Raw genomic sequence first — 16,387 nt, forward strand, 5'->3', positions numbered from 1 at the left:
GATCTGAAGTTGATTCCGTATTTCTAGATTTCCGGAAAGCTTTTGACACCGTTCCTCACAAGCGACTTCTAATCAAGCTGCGGGCCTATGGGGTATCGTCTCAGTTGTGCGACTGGATTCGTGATTTCCTGTCAGGAAGGTCGCAGTTCGTAGTAATAGACGGCAAATCATCGAGTAAAACTGAAGTGATATCAGGTGTTCCCCAGGGAAGCGTCCTGGGACCTCTGCTGGTCCTGATCTATATAAATGACCTGGGTGACAATCTGAGTGGTTCTCTTAGGGTGTTCGCAGATGATGCTGTAATTTACCGTCTTGTAAGGTCATCCGAAGACCAGTATCAGTTGCAAAGCGATTTAGAAAAGATTGCTGTATGGTGTGGCAGGTGGCAGTTGACGCTAAATAACGAAAAGTGTGAGGTGATCCACATGAGTTCCAAAAGAAATCCGTTGGAATTCGATTACTCGATAAATAGTACAATTCTCAAGGTTGTCAATTAAACTAAGTACCTGGGTGTTAAAATTACGAACAACTTCAGTTGGAAAGACCACACAGATAATATTATGGGGAAGGCGAGAAAAAGGTTGCGTTTCATTGGCAGGACACTTAGAAGATGCAACAAGTCCACTAAAGAGACCGCTTACACTACACTCGTTCGTCCTCTGTTAGAATATTGCAGCGCGGTGGGGGATCCTTACCAGGTGGGATTGACGGTGGACATCGAAAGGGTGCAAAAAAGGGCAGCTCGTTTTGTATTATGACGTAATAGGGGAGAGAGTGTGGCAGATATGATACGCGAGTTGGGATGGAAGTCATTAAAGCAAAGACGTTTTGCGTCGCGGCGAGATCTATTTACGAAATTTCAGTCACCAACTTTCTCTTCCGAATGCGAAAATATTTTGTTGAGCCCAACCTACATAGGTAGGAATGATCATCAAAATAAAATAAGAGAAATCAGAGCTCTAACAGAAAGGTTTAGGTGTTCGTTTTTCCAGCGCGCTGTTCGGGAGTGGAATGGTAGAGAGATAGTATGATTGTGGTTCGATGAACCCTCTGCCAAGCACTTAAATGTGAATTGCAGAGTAGTCATGTAGATGTAGATGTAGATATTGAGCTAGAACACTTGTTTCTTGGTAGCATCACCCTCAAGATCTCGTGCAGAAGCAGAATACTACTATCATCTCTGTAAGAACGATCCCCGCTGTCTGTGACACTGAAACGTGAACACCTGTGTGCTTACTTTCACTCTATTATATCGAATGATGTTATATTTTGTAGCAACTCATGGAGCGCACCATGAATATTTCTAGCCCAGGAAAGGGCAGTCGAGTTGATTTGTGGTGGCAGTTGTCAAGCTTCGTCCATGTTTTTGTTTAGGAGTCTCCCAATTTCAACTCTGTTTACCCTTTACGCATATTCCATAATTCGATTGTTGTTGACTCAGTCAGAAAGAAACTTCGAAAAATTGGACGGAAAAACGATATGCTCTAGGATTACCCTTTCTTAAGCGTGCTACAAAACGATATGTTCTACTTAGGAGTTTCCAGCATATTCTCTTTCAATTTTTCGTGTTTAATTAATTATTTTATTCCTTTACTTGAAAATTTTCTAAGTAGCATACTATAAACTATGCACAGACTCCTTCCATGACCAAGAAGCTTTCCATGACGTGGTCCCACGGAATCCGTTAAATAAACAAGTAAAACCAAAAACAGATTAAGGACGCACATCATGTGAAGAGAACTTTCACATGCTACGTTGATGTGACGTAGCATGTGAAAAATGCTGGATTTGGACGGGTTACTCCTGTAACTGAAATATCAGATCTGAAGATGTTTCTGAATGAACCGAAACCGGTCATATGAATAATAAAAAAATTTTTTGCAATCAAGACGGATTTTAAGTAACATCGGAAATGTGCCACTCCGCAATTTTGATGGCAAATCGCCAGTCTCATAAGTTCCACACACCAATATGAAGCCGACCGCGGTGGCCACGCGGTTCTAGGCGCTGCAGTCCGGAACCGCACGACTGCAACGATCGCAGGTTCGAATCCTGCCTCGGGCGTGGATGTGTGTGATGTCCTTAGGTTAGTTAGGCTTAAGTAGTTCTAAGTTCTAGGGGACTGATCACCTCGGATGTTAAGTCCCATAGTGCTCAGAACCATCTGAACCATTTGAACCAATATGAATAGTCGTTTTCCTGCCACTTGCCCCAAAGATTTTAAAAATTAAGATGGAATGTTGTCTATCTCGTCAGCCTTATTCGATCGTAAGTCATTCAAACTCTTCTGAACTCTGATTCTACTACTAGATCCCCTATCTCTTCCCTATCGACTCCTCTTTCTTCTCCTATCACGTCATCAGATCTCCCACTCGTAGAGTCCTTCAATGTAATCTTTCCACCTATCACCAATGTCGTCTGCATTTAACAGTGGAATTGAAACTGCATTCTTAATGGTACCACACTTGGTATTAATTACTTTCCTCTCTACTGAGTCAGTTCTTCGGACAGTCGTTTCGTTTTCGATTTCTTCACATTCTTCCTTCAAACACTTCCCCTTAGCTTCCCTGAACTTCCTATTTATTTCATTCCTATGTGACCTCTGCGTCGCTATTCCCGAAATTCCCTGAACCTTTTTGTGTTTCCTTCGTTCGTTGATCAACTGAAACATTACTTTCGATACCTATGCTTTCTTTGCAGTTACCGCCCTAGTATCAACGTTTTTGTTTGCAACTTCTGCACTGCCATTTTTAGGGATGACTATTTCTCTTGAAGTTAGCTGCCTACTGAGCTTATCTTTATCACAGTATCGATAACCTCAGAAAAATTCAAGCGCATCTCATCATTCCTTAGTATGTCAGTCTCCCTTTACTTTCTGCATTGATTCTTCCTCACTCTTCTCTTAAACTTCAACCTGCTGTTCATTATTATTAAAATGTGACCTGAGTCGGTATCTGACCCTAGATACGTCTTATAATCCAGTATCTAATTTCGGAATCTCATATTGACCATGATTTAATCTAACTAAAATTTTCCCATGTCTCCTGGCCTTTCGCAAGTATACCACCTCCGCTTGTAATTCCTGCAGCGATTATTCGCTATAACAAGCTGAAATTTATTGCAGAATTCAATTAGTCTTACCACCAAGCTCATATTCTCATGTAACCCTTTCCTCTGTTACTTCCCCTGCAATCACGTTCCAATCGCTCTTGACTATTAGATTTGCATCTCCCTTTACGTACTGAATTAACTGTTCAGTATCCTCATATGCGTTCTCTGTGTCTTCATATTCTCCTTCCTAGGTCGCCTTGTACACCTGAACTGCTGTTGTCGGTTTTGACTTGCTGTTGATTTTGGTGTGAATAATCCTACTACTGAACTGTTCCTAGTAACTCACTCTTTTCCCTTCCTTCCAACTCATACAGAATCCTGCTTTATTCGTACGAGTTTCTGTTTCTGTAGATATTACCCTAACCAGGAATGTTTGTTTTCCCTCCATTTGCCTCCAATGATCCCCACTACATTTAAATTCAGCCTTTGCATTTCCTTTTCCAGATTTTCTAGCTTCCCCACCACGTTCCAATTTCTGACGTTCCACGCCACGACTCGTAGAACGTTATCCTTTCGCTGGTTATTCAATATTTTTCTCATGGTCACTTCCTCCTTGACAGTCACCCCTCCCCACCGGAGATCCGAATGGGGGGCTATTCCGGAATCTTTTGCCAATGGAGAGATCATCATGACATTGCTTCATTTACAGACAACATGTCCTGCGGATGCACATTATGTGCCTTTAATGCACTGTTTTCATTGCCTTCTGCACCCTCGTGCTGTTGATCATCGCTAATTCTTCTGTCTTGTAGGGCCAGTTTCGCACTCCAAGATAAAGACAGTGCCCTGAACCTCAGAACGCCCCTCCATCCTCTCTGACAAGGCCGTTGGCGGAATGAAGGTGAGTTCTTATGCCGAAAATCTTCGACCACCATTGCTGGTGACCCGGACCGACAAAATTTTGACTAATAGTAAAAGACGCTGTCTCTAGATCAGGGATACATTTGGCCGGATGTTTTACTCTAATAGCGGACTCACTATTTTAAGTAGAAACAGAGTCAGCTGGATATTTTCAAATTTTCTTTAATAATTATTTAAATTGGTTTTGTCCTAGATCAAACTCAAACGTGCTTAAACTAAAATCGAATTCAATAAACAGCCTTATAATTTGTCAGTTATGATAGCAACAAGTACAGGGCTATTACAAATGATTGAAGCGATTTCATAAATTCACTGTAGCTCCATTCATTGACATATGGTCACGACACACTACAGATACGTAGAAAAACTCATAAAGTTTTGTTCGGCTGAAGCCGCACTTCAGGTTTCTGCCGCCACAGCGCCCAAGAGCGCAGTGAGACAAAAAGGCGACAAGAGCCGAGAAAGCGTTTGTCGTGCTTGAAATGCACTCACACCAGTCAGTCATAACAGTGCAACGACACTTCAGGACGAAGTTCAACAAAGATCCACCAACTGCTAACTCCGTTCGGCGATGGTATGCGCAGTTTAAAGCTTCTGGATGCCTCTGTAAGGGGAAATCAACGGGTCGGCCTGCAGTGAGCGGAGAAACGGTTGAACGCGTGCGGGAAGTTGCATGCGTAGCCCGCGGAAGTCGACGAACAAAGCAAGCAGGGAGCTAAACGTACCACAGCCGACGGTTTGGAAAATCTTACGGAAGAGGCTAAAGCAGAAGCCTTACCGTTTACAATTGCTACAAGCCCTGACACCCGATGACAAAGTCAAACGCTTTGAATTTTCGGCGCGGTTGCAACAGCTCATGGAAGAGGATGCGTTCAGTGCGAAACTTGTTTTCGGTGATGAAGCAACATTTTTTCTTAATGGTGAGGTGAACAGACACAATGTGCGAATCTGGGCGGTACAGAATCCTCACGCATTCGTGCAGCAAATTCGCAATTCACCAAAAGTTAACGTGTTTTGTGTAATCTCACGGTTTAAAGTTTACGGCCCCTTTTTCTTCTGCGAAAAAAAACGTTACAGCACACGTGTATCTGGACATGCTGGAAAACTGGCTCATGCCACAACTGGAGACCGACAGCGCCGACTTCATCTTTCAACAGGATGGTGCTCCACCGCACTTCCATCATGATGTTCGGCATTTCTTAAACAGGATATTGGAAAACCGATGGATCGGTCGTGGTGGAGATCATGATCAGCAATTCATGTCATGGCGTCCACGCTCTCCCGACATAACCCCATGCGATTTCTTTCTGTGGGGTTATGTGAAAGATTCAGTGTTTGAACCTCCTCTACCAAGAAACGTGCCAGAACTGCGAGCTCGCATCAACGATGCTTTCGAACTCATTGATGGGGACATGCTGCTCCGAGTGTGGGAGGAACTTGATTATCGTCTTGATGTCTGCCGAATCACTAAAGGGGCACATATCGAACACTTGTGAATGCCTAAAAAAACTTTTTGAGTGTTTGTATGTGTGTGCAAAGTATTGTGAAAATATGTCAAATAATAAAGTTATTGTAGAGCTGTGAAATCGCTTCAATCATTTGTAATAACCCTGTATCTGTTCATTTGGGAAAAGATATTCCATAAATTTAGTCATTTCAGTTTTATCCTTATTCCTTACGCTTACATTATTGGTTCAGATCGGGGCACATTTTCACTTTCTCTACCTCATTGCGAGAAAGCTTAATAAAAGGCGAACGGGCTTGAGTTGTATATACGGTGTAGTTATAGTTAAACTTCCACTATGGTCCAAATGGCTATGAGCACTATGGGACTTAATATCTGAGGTCATCAGTCCCCTAGAACTACTTAAACCTAACTAACCTAAGGACATCACACGCATCCATGCCTGAGGCGGGATTCGAACCTGCGATCGTAGCAGTCAAGCGGTTCCGGACTGAAGCTCCTGGAACCGCTCGGCCACTGAGGCCGGCAAACATCCACTATGTGAGAGAGTCCTCGTAAAATTAGTTATAGTAGGATTATGAAGTTTTGTGGAAACATATTTTAATTTCCACATGAGAGCATTACACTAGTTACTTGCTTACTACAGGGTGTTTCAAAAATGACCGGTATATTTGAAACGGCAATAAAAACTAAACGAGCAGCGATAGAAATACACCGTTTGTTGCAATATGCTTGGGACAACAGTACATTTTCAGGCAGACAAACTTTCGACATTACAGTAGTTACAATTGTCAACAACAGATGGCGCTGCGGTCTGGGAAACTCTATAGTACGATATTTTCCACATATCCACCATGCGTAGCAATAATATGGCGTAGTCTCTGAATGAAATTACCCGAAACCTTTGACAACGTGTCTGGCGGAATGGCTTCACATGCAGATGAGATGTACTGCTTCAGCTGTTCAATTGTTTCTGGATTCTGGCGGTACACATGGTCTTTCAAGTGTCCCCACAGAAAGAAGTCACAGGGGTTCATGTCTGGCGAATAGGGAGGCCAATCCACGCCGCCTCCTGTATGTTTCGGATAGCCCAAAGCAGTCACACGATCATCGAAATATTCATTCAGGAAATTAAAGACGTCGGCCGTGCGATGTGGCCGGGCACCATCTTGCATAAACCACGAGGTGTTCGCAGTGTCGTCTAAGGCAGTTTGTACCGCCACAAATTCACGAAGAATGTCCACATAGCGTGATGCAGTAATCGTTTCGGATCTGAAAAATGGGCCAATGATTCCTTTGGAAGAAATGGCGGCCCAGACCAGTACTTTTTGAGGATGCAGGGACGATGGGACTGCAACATGGGGCTTTTCGGTTCCTCATATGCGCCAGTACTGTTTATTGACGAAGCCGTCCAGGTAAAAATTAGCTTCGTCAGTAAACCAAATGCTGCCCACATGCATATCGCCGTCATCAATCCTTTGCACTATATCGTTAGCGAATGTCTCTCGTGCAGCAATGGTAGCGGCGCTGAGGGGTTGCCGCGTTTGAATTTTGTACGGATAGAGGTGTAAACTCTGGCGCATGAGACGATACGTGGACGTTGGCGTCATTTGGACCGCAGCTGCAACACGGCGAACGGAAACCCGAGGCCGCTGTCGGATGACCTGCTGCACTAGCTGCGCGTTGCCCTCTGTGGTTGTCGTATGCGGTCGCCCTACCTTTCCAGCACGTTCATCCGTCACGTTCCCAGTCCGTTGAAATTTTTCAAACAGATCCTTTATTGTATCGCTTTTCGGTCCTTTGGTTACATTAAACCTCCGTTGAAAACTTCGTCTTGTTGCAACAACACTGTGTTCTAGGCGGTGGAATTCCAACAGCAGAAAAATCCTCTGTTCTAAGGAATAAACCATGTTGTCTACAGCACACTTGTACGTTGTGAACAGCACACGCTTACAGCAGAAAGACGACGTACAGAATGGCGCACCCACAGACTGCGTTGTCTTCTATATCTTTCACATCACTTGCAGCGCCATCTGTTGTTGAAAATTGTAACTACTGTAATTTCGAATGTTTGTCCGCCTGAAAATGTACTGTTGTCCCAAGCATATTGCAACAAACGGTGTATTTCTATCGCTGCTCGTTTAGTTTTTATTGCCGTTTCAAATACACCGGTCATTTTTGAAACACCCTGTATGTTTACGTTCTAGGTTCAAAATGTTTCTCAATGTGACTACCATCTGCATTTGCGTAATCTGTACGGATAGCACTTCACAGTTGGTGGCAGGACTTTTCGAATGGTAAACCATCCAATGTTCCGCTCTCGTGGCATCATCGTAATGCTCTTCGGCTTACTAGCCGAGCCCGCAGCTCTCTAGCTTCTATTAACCCATCCTAGTGCGGCTCCGGGCCGACGAGCGATGACGAGGAATTATCGAATTTTCTTAAAGCAACTGTTTGCGTGGATAACTTATATATTCTTAAGCCAATTGCAATAAAGCTAAGGGGGGGTTGATTTGGGGGAGGAGACCAAACTGCCATGTCATCGGTCTCATCGGATTAGGTAAGGATGGGGAAGGAAGTTGGCCGTTCGCTTTAAAGGAACCATCCCAGCATTTACCCGAAGCGATTTAGGGAAATCACGGAAAACGTAAATCAGGATGGCCGGACGCGGGGTTGAATCATCGTCCTCCCGAATGCGAGTCCAGTGTGCGGACCACTGCGCCACCTCACTCGGTCAATAAAGCTAAAAATCTGCTTTTCGTATAACTTGTTTTATATGGCCATTCAACATCCAGGCTGCCGGTTCAACGGCTGTCGTCGTTAATTCACGAGACAGATTCGATGAGGGAGCCGGTCCGCGTTCTCCTGTTTCGGAAGTTGTGCTTTAAAGAGCTCGGATATTCGGCCGGCTGGGTAACATGTATCATCGTTCACGTTATTGGCGATCAGTAGAACGTTTGGATAAATGTCGGCACAAACCTGTCGTGGTGATTGTCTCTACTCTGTTGTGAGCCTCGGCAGAGATTCTGTGATGCCGTTGCTCGCATCCTTATGGTGCTGTATGAGAGGACTGGATATTCACTCAGTGCTGCAAGTTTTGTTCATTGGTAAACGCCTTGTGTAAGAAAACGGTAAAGTTCCTGGCCATAATTCTGGAACTGTCAGAGACTGCTTTAACGAACACGATGATCAAGTCCAACATCTCGTGTGACTCTCTCAGGTCACTGATCCGAATATAAGTGCACTTTTTAAGGTATTTCGTAGGGCATGGTACACCCTCAATTTCTTCCTCCAATGATAATTTCTAAACAAGTGACTCTCCTGCAAGAGGAGTTGGCTGTGCATGACTTACATTTGTCCATTAAGGTTGGATACAAACTGTAATTTTACCAAAATGGAGACGAAAAGCCTAGCACTAAAGATTTTCTTTCGCTAGATGATATTATTTTGTCCAACTCATTCTTAATTGCTCTAACAGGATGACATATCATATGGAAGCTGTAGAACTGCATACCCAGACACCAAGTGGTCTTCAATCTTCAATCAATGATTGGACACTGTCGTAACGACATTCTGGTTGGTCTAAGGCTAATCGAAGCATCCTCGGGCCCGGATTCGAACCCTGCCACCGCATAAAATTTGATTAATGATCTGAATTGACGGCTGAAGACGACCGGCTTAAGAAATCACCCTCTTTCTGCCAACTGTCTATCAGGGTGGGGGAGAAGACAGAGGTTCAGGACACTCTTATGCGTTTGCGGTGTGAAACTGTACCTAAAGGCGGAAGAATCAGCAATGATTGACGGCATAAAATTGCAGAAGTAATGGTAACCACTAAATTAACTACACATAATCTGTATCCCTGGAAGAAGCCGACCTCGGGGAAGATCAGTTTGAATTCCGTAGAAATGTTGGAACACGTGAGGCAATACTGACCTTACGACTTATCTTAGAAGAAAGATTAAGAAAAGGCAAACCTACGTTTCTAGCATTTGTAGACTTAGAGAAAGCTTTTGACAATATTGACTGGAATACTCTCTTTCAAATTCTAAAGGTGGCAGGGGTCAAATACAGGAAGCGAAAGGCTATTTATAATTTGTACAGAAACCAGATGGCAGTTATAAGAGTTGAGGGGCATGGAAGGGAAGCAGTGGTTGGGAAGGGAGTGAGACATGGTTGTAGCCTCTCCCTGATGTTATTCAATCTGTATATTGAGCAAGCAGTAAAGGAAACAAAAGAAAAATTCGGAGTAGGTATTAAAATCCATGGAGAAGAAATTAAAACTATGAGGTTCGCCGATGACATTGTAATTCTGTCAGAGACAGCAAGGGACTTGGAAGAGCAGTTCAGCGGAATGGACAGTGTCTTGAAAGGAGGATATAACATGAACATCAACAAAAGCAAAACGAGGATAATGGAATGTGGTCGAATTAAGTTGGGTGACGCTGAGGGAATTAGATTATAAATGAGACACTTAAAGTAGTAAAGGAGTTTTGCTATTTGGGGAGCAAAATAACTGATGATGGTCGAAGTAGAGAGGATATAAAATGTAGACTGGCAATGGCAAGGAAAGCGTTTCTGAAGAAGAGAAATTTGTTAACATCGAGTATAGATTTAAGTGTCAGGAAGTCGTTTCTGAAAGTATTTGTATGGAGTGTAGCCATGTATGGAAGTGAAATATACACGATAAATAGTTTGGACAAGAAGAGAATAGAAGCTTTCGAAATGTGGTGCTACAGAAGAATGCTGAAGATTAGATGGGTAGATCACTTAACTAACGAGGAAGTATTGAATAGGATTGGCGAGAAGAGGAGTATGTGGCACAACCTGACTAGAAGAAGGGATCGGTTGGTAGGACATGTTCTGGGGCATCAAGGGATCACAAATTTAGCATTGGAGGGCAGTGTGGAGGGTGAAAATCGTAGAGGGAGACCAAGAGATGAATACACTAAGCAGATTCAGAAGGATGTGGGTTGCAGTAAGTACTGGGAGATGAAGAAGCTTGCACAGGATATGGTAGCATGGAGAGCTGCATCAAACTAGTCTCAGGACTGAAGACCACAACAACAACAATCTGTATCCACAAGGCATGTCACCTGTAACTGAAAAAATGTCATGATTATCTCTCCATTGGCAAAAGATTCCGGAAAAGTCCCCCATTAGGATCCCGGGGAGGGACCTGCCAAGGGACAGATGACCATTAGAAAAAAAATAATCTAACCAACGAAAGGATAACGTTCTGTCAGAGCATAGAATGTAAGAAGCTTGAACGTGCTAGGAAAGATAGAAAATCTTAAAAGGGAAATGCAAAGACTTGACTATAATGTAATATAATATCAACAGGAGCAGGAAATGGTATAAAGGGAGTAGGATTTCGTTATGAATAGGAAGGTAGGACAGGGAGTGGGTTACTGTGCACAGTTCAACGATAGGGTTATTCTTATCAGAATCAACAGCAAACCCACACGGACAACGATAGTCCTGGTATACGTGCCGACGTCGCGAGTTGAAGAAGATGAGATACAGAACATATGTATGAGGATATTGATAGGGTGACGCACTACGTAAAGGGAGAGGAAAATCTAATAGTCTTGGGGGGCTAGAATGGAGCTGTAGGGGAAGGACTGACAGTAACTGGGAAGAAACTATGGGTAACGGAAGAAGTACTTCAGTTGATCGATGAAAGAGGAAAGTACAAAAAAGTTCAGGGGAATTCAGAACTACAAAAATACAAGCCACTTAGAAATGAAATCAATAAGACGTGCAGGGAAGCTAAGACGAAATGTCTGTATGAAAAATGTGAAGAAATCGAAAAAGAAATGTCTGTTGGATATATTGACTCAGCATATAGGAAAGTAAAAACAACCTTCGGTGAAATTAAAAGAGGGTGTGGTAACGTTAACAGTGCAACGGGAACTCGACTGTTAAACGCAGAGGAGAGTGCGGATAGGATGATATTTGTCTGATGTGATAGAAGGAGAAACAGGAGTCGATTTAGAAGAGATAGGGGATCCAGTATTACAATCAGAATTCAAAAGAGCTTTGAAAAACTTAAGAACAAATAATACAGAAGGAATAGACAACACTGTATCGAAATTTCTAAAATCATTGAAGTAAGTGGCAAAAAAACGACTGTTCACGTTGGTGTGTAGAATGCATGAGCCTCGAGATATACCATCCGATTTTCGGAAAAATATCATCCACACAATTCCGAACATTGAAAGAGCTGGCAAGAGCGAGAATTATCTTATAATCAGCTTAACGTCTCATGCATCGAAGATGCTGACAAGATTAATATACGGTAGAATAGAAAAGTAAACTGAGGATGCGCAAGATGACGATCAGTTTGGGTTTAGGAAAGCTAAAGGCACCAGAGAGGTAGATCTGACGCTGGGGTTTGTAATGTAAGCAATAATAGAGAAAAATCAACACGTTCATAGAATTTGTCGTCTGGGAAACAGCGTTCGACAACGTAAAATGGTGCAAATTGTCTGAAATGCCGGGGAAAATATGGGTAAGCTATAGGGAGAGACGGGAAATATACGGTATGCACAAGAACCAAGATTGAATAATAATAGTGGAAATCCAAGAACAAAGTGCTCAGATGCAAAAGGGTGTAAGAGTGGAATATAGTCCTTCACCTCAAGTGCTCGATCTATAGACCGAAGAAGCAATGATGGAAATAAAAAAGTTCGAGAGTGGAATTGAAATTCAGGGTGAAAAGATGTCAATGACAAGATTCGCAAATGACATTGGTACCCTCAGTGAAAGTGAAGAAGAATTGCAGGATCTTAAGAATGGATGAATAGCCTGATGAGAACAGAATATGGACTGAGAGTTAATCCGAGAGAGACGCCAGTAATGAAAAGTAACAGAAATGAAAACAGCGAGAAACTTACCATCGGGATTGATGGTCACGAAGTAGTTACGGAATTCTTCTACCTAGGCAGCGAAATAACCAGTGACGGACATCAGAAACAGACTAGCAAAGGCAAAAACGAAATTCCTGGCCAAGAGAAGTATACTGGTATTAAAGGTAGACCTTAATTTGATGAAGAAATTTCTGAGAATGTACGTTTGCAGCAGAGCATTGTATGATAGCGAAACATGGACTGTGGGAAAACCGGAACAGAAGTGAATCGAAGCATTTGCGGTGTGGTGCTACAGACAAATTTTGAAAATTACGTGGACTGGAGAGGTAAGGAATGAGGAGATACTGAGCAGAATCGGAGAGGAAAGGAATATGTGGAAAACACTGACAAGAAGAAAGGAGAGGATGGTAGGACATCTTATAAGTCAACATGGAATAACTTTCATGGTACTAGAGGGAGAATGGTACTACGGGGAGCTGTTGGGGGCGACAACTTGTAGAGGAAGTCAGGGACTGAAATAAGTCCACAAAATAAGAGAGAACGTAGGATGCAAGTGCTGCTGTGAGATGAAGAGGTTGGCACAGCAGAGGAATTCATGGCGGGCGACATCAAACCAATTAGAAAACTGATGACTCAAAGAAAAAAAGCGAAAAAGAAAATCAGATTAGATATTCTGGCAGGGTAACGTACTGGTAGTGGCTTGCGAAGCAAAATCCAATACTACGTACTTCTTCAGAGTGGTGTTTAGATACCTTTAGTCAAGACACGCAACTGCAGTTTTGATGTCTGTTGGTGACATGTGCGGTACATTAAGTGAGAAGCCAATAAATCTAAAACTAAAATTTGGTACATGGTTAAAGAAGTCAGTAATGCGAGCATATTCGTCTAAACGAAATATAAAAAGCGTTAGGCATCGTACTGACAGAGGGTATGATTTACTATCTGTCGAAACTACTTTGCCGGCCGAAGTGGCCGTGCGGTTAAAGGCGCTGCAGTCTGGAACCGCAAGACCGCTACGGTCGCAGGTTCGAATCTTGCCTCGGGCATGGATGTTTGTGATGTCTTAGGTTAGTTAGGTTTAACTAGTTCTAAGTTCTAGGGGACTAATGACCTCAGCAGTTGAGTCCCATAGTGCTCAGAGCCATTTGAACCATTTTTTTTAAAACTTCTTTAATGAAAAGACCATGGCCCACAGAGTATTCCGAATCCCTTGTGACGCCATCTGTCAGGATACGTGAGACAGAAGTTTTATACAGACAGATAGCAGAGGTGTACATAATCAAGATGTGGCTACAGCATAGCTCATTGGATCAACTGAATAGTGCGTTTCTCCGATCCATCTATTCTCATACTGTCACTTACTTCTGAAATAATGTGATAGTTCTGATTATGTAAGCAGTGGGATTTGAAAATTATTTCAACAAATATATAGTTCGTTTTAATCTGAAATTTGAGGTGTGAAAATGTAATTGGGTTTGACTGTTAGGTACATCAAAATGAATTGTTTCGTGTAATATCTTTGTGCAGGAGAAACCACACTTTCGACCTGGTGATCATCGAGCGCCTGCAGTACCACGCCTACTACGGGCTGGCCCACTTGGTCGGATCGCCTCCTCTCGTCGGATTTGTGACGCTGTCCGAACTCGCGCCCGTATACCATGCTTCGGGCAGTCCCATGAACCCTGCCTATCTGCCCGAAGTCTGGGTGGGCTTTTCCGATCACATGACCTTCTGGCAACGTCTGTACAACACGTACTTCTATCTACGTGTCTACTACAAGTGGTTCTGTGACGTAATGCCAAAACAGGAGGCTGTGATGCGAGAATTCTTCGGAACAGAACCACCATCAGTTTACGAGACGGAGTACAATTTCAGCCTCCTCATCACCAATAACGACTTTTCCTTGGAGTACCCACGGCCACTGACGCCAAACATCATTGAAATCAATGGCATCCACGTACCGTCGAAAGTCGAGCAGTTACCTGAGGTGAGTTACATTGATTATTTGTAAGATCAACGAATAAAACACACAGAGTCACGAATATTTCACGTTGAAGTTGGGTGGTTGTTTTGAATCTAATAACTGTATTCTGAACGGAGATTAGAAGATGGAGTCTTCCCTTCCACAGGCAATTTCCTAATCCTGATCACCTCTGCCACAGCCACAGCCTCTGCCCCACTTTTCTATAGCACTGCAGAAGAAGCCGTGAGTCATGGCTCATGTCCCGGTCCGACACACACTTTCAATACACCAGGACGTTTCGTACACTGATACTGTGTTAGTTGTAAAATGTGTCTAGTCTTTCAGTAACCAATCAGTTTCCCGAGAATTCCACTGAAAGGATAAGCGAAGGTAGTAAGTAATACACTATTGGCCATTAAAATTGCTACACAACGATGATGACGTGCTACAGACGTGAAATTTAACCGACAGGAAGAAGATGCTGTGATATGCAAATGATTAGCTTTTCAGAGCACTCACAAAAGGTTGGCGCCCGTGGCGACACCACCTACAACGTGCTGACATGAGGAAAGTTTCCAACCGATTTCTCATACACAAACAACAGTTCACCGGCGTTGCATGGTGAAACGTTGTTGAGATGCCTCGTGTAAGGAGGAGAAATGCGTACCATCACGTTTCCGACTTTGACAAAGGTCGGATTGTAGCCTATCACGATTGCGGTTCATCGTATCGCGACATTGCTGCTCGCGTTGGTTGAGATCCAATGACTGTTAGTAGAATATGGAATCCGTGGGTTCAGGAGGGTAATACGGAAGGCCGTGCTGGATCCCAACGGCCTCGTATCACTAGCAATCGAGATGACAGGCATCTTATTCGCATGCCTGTAACGGATCATGCAGCCACGTCTCGATCCCTGAGTCAACTGATGGGGAGGTTTGCAAGACAGCAACCATCTGCACGAACAGTTCGACGACGTTTGCAGCAGCACGGACTATCAGCTCGGAGACCATGGCTGCAGTTACCCTTGACGTTGCATCACAGGCAGGAGCGCCTGCGATGGTGTACTCAATGACGAACCTGGGTGCACGAATTGCAAAACGTCACTTTTTCGGATGAATCCAGGTTCTGTTTACATGTTAGATGTGTTACGACCCGTGGCTCTACCCTTCATTCGATTCCTGTGAAATCCTACATTTCAGCAGGATAATGCACGACCGCATGTTGCAGGTCCTGTACGGGCCTTTCTGGATACAGAAAATGTTCGACTGTTGCCCCGGCCAGCACATTCTTCAGATCTCTCACCAATTGAAAACGTCTGTCAATAGTTGCTGAGAAACTGGCTCGTCACAATATGCCAGTCACTACTTCTAATGAACTGTGGTATCGTGTTGAAGCTGCATGGGCAGCTGTACCTGTACACGCCACCCAAGCTCTGTTTGACTCAATGCCCAGGCGTATCAAGTCCGTTATTACGGCCAGAGGTGGTTGTTCCGGGTACTGATTTCTGAGGATCTATAAACCCAAACTGCGTGAAAATGTAATCACATGTCAGTTCTAGTATAATACATTTGTCCAATGAATACCCGTTTATCATGTGGATTTCTTCTTGGTGTAGAAATTTTAATGGCCAGTAATGTATTATTGTGCAGGTGCGGTATTACTTTGGATTACGTCATCTCAGAGATTTAGGAAAATGGTGTCAATAGTGACAGGGGTCGGTAGTTATTGACATTGCTCCTGTCTCCTTTCTTGCAACAGCATCTAACCAATTGCGTATTTCAATATCTCTGGAAAAATACCCTGAGTTACTGCGGAATGGACGATTAGCATTGTAAGGGAACGAATTTTCAGTGCTTTCAGGGTAACACCATCATATCCAGATGCACTATTATTTTAAGGAAATGTAGGCCTATAAATTTATACTTTTCTTAATTACATGTGACTGAAATTCATATCGATTACCTTGTCAACATACTGCTTAGTTTTTCTCTCGAACTGCTAACTACAGTATCTACTAGTAGATATAAGAATATTTATTAAACGCACTTGCTAACTGTGACTGATCATTTACAGTCATACCACCTAAATTAATAGTGACTTTGTCACATTTTGTCA

At 43.2% G+C, this 16,387-nt stretch overlaps 1 protein-coding gene across 1 annotated transcript in view; it reads left to right on the plus strand.

Annotated features, from left to right (window-relative positions):
* The window catches only part of LOC126161275 (UDP-glucosyltransferase 2-like), a 90,058-nt gene that overhangs the window by 41,005 nt on the left and 32,666 nt on the right, over positions 1-16,387 (plus strand). The window contains exon 4 of the mRNA XM_049917015.1: positions 13,837-14,296. Within this exon, the coding sequence (XP_049772972.1) occupies positions 13,837-14,296 (460 nt within the window). The remainder of the gene's footprint in view (positions 1-13,836; positions 14,297-16,387) is intronic.

This window comes from Schistocerca cancellata, chromosome 2 (assembly GCF_023864275.1).
Source record: "Schistocerca cancellata isolate TAMUIC-IGC-003103 chromosome 2, iqSchCanc2.1, whole genome shotgun sequence".
Lineage (NCBI taxonomy): Eukaryota > Metazoa > Arthropoda > Insecta > Orthoptera > Acrididae > Schistocerca > Schistocerca cancellata.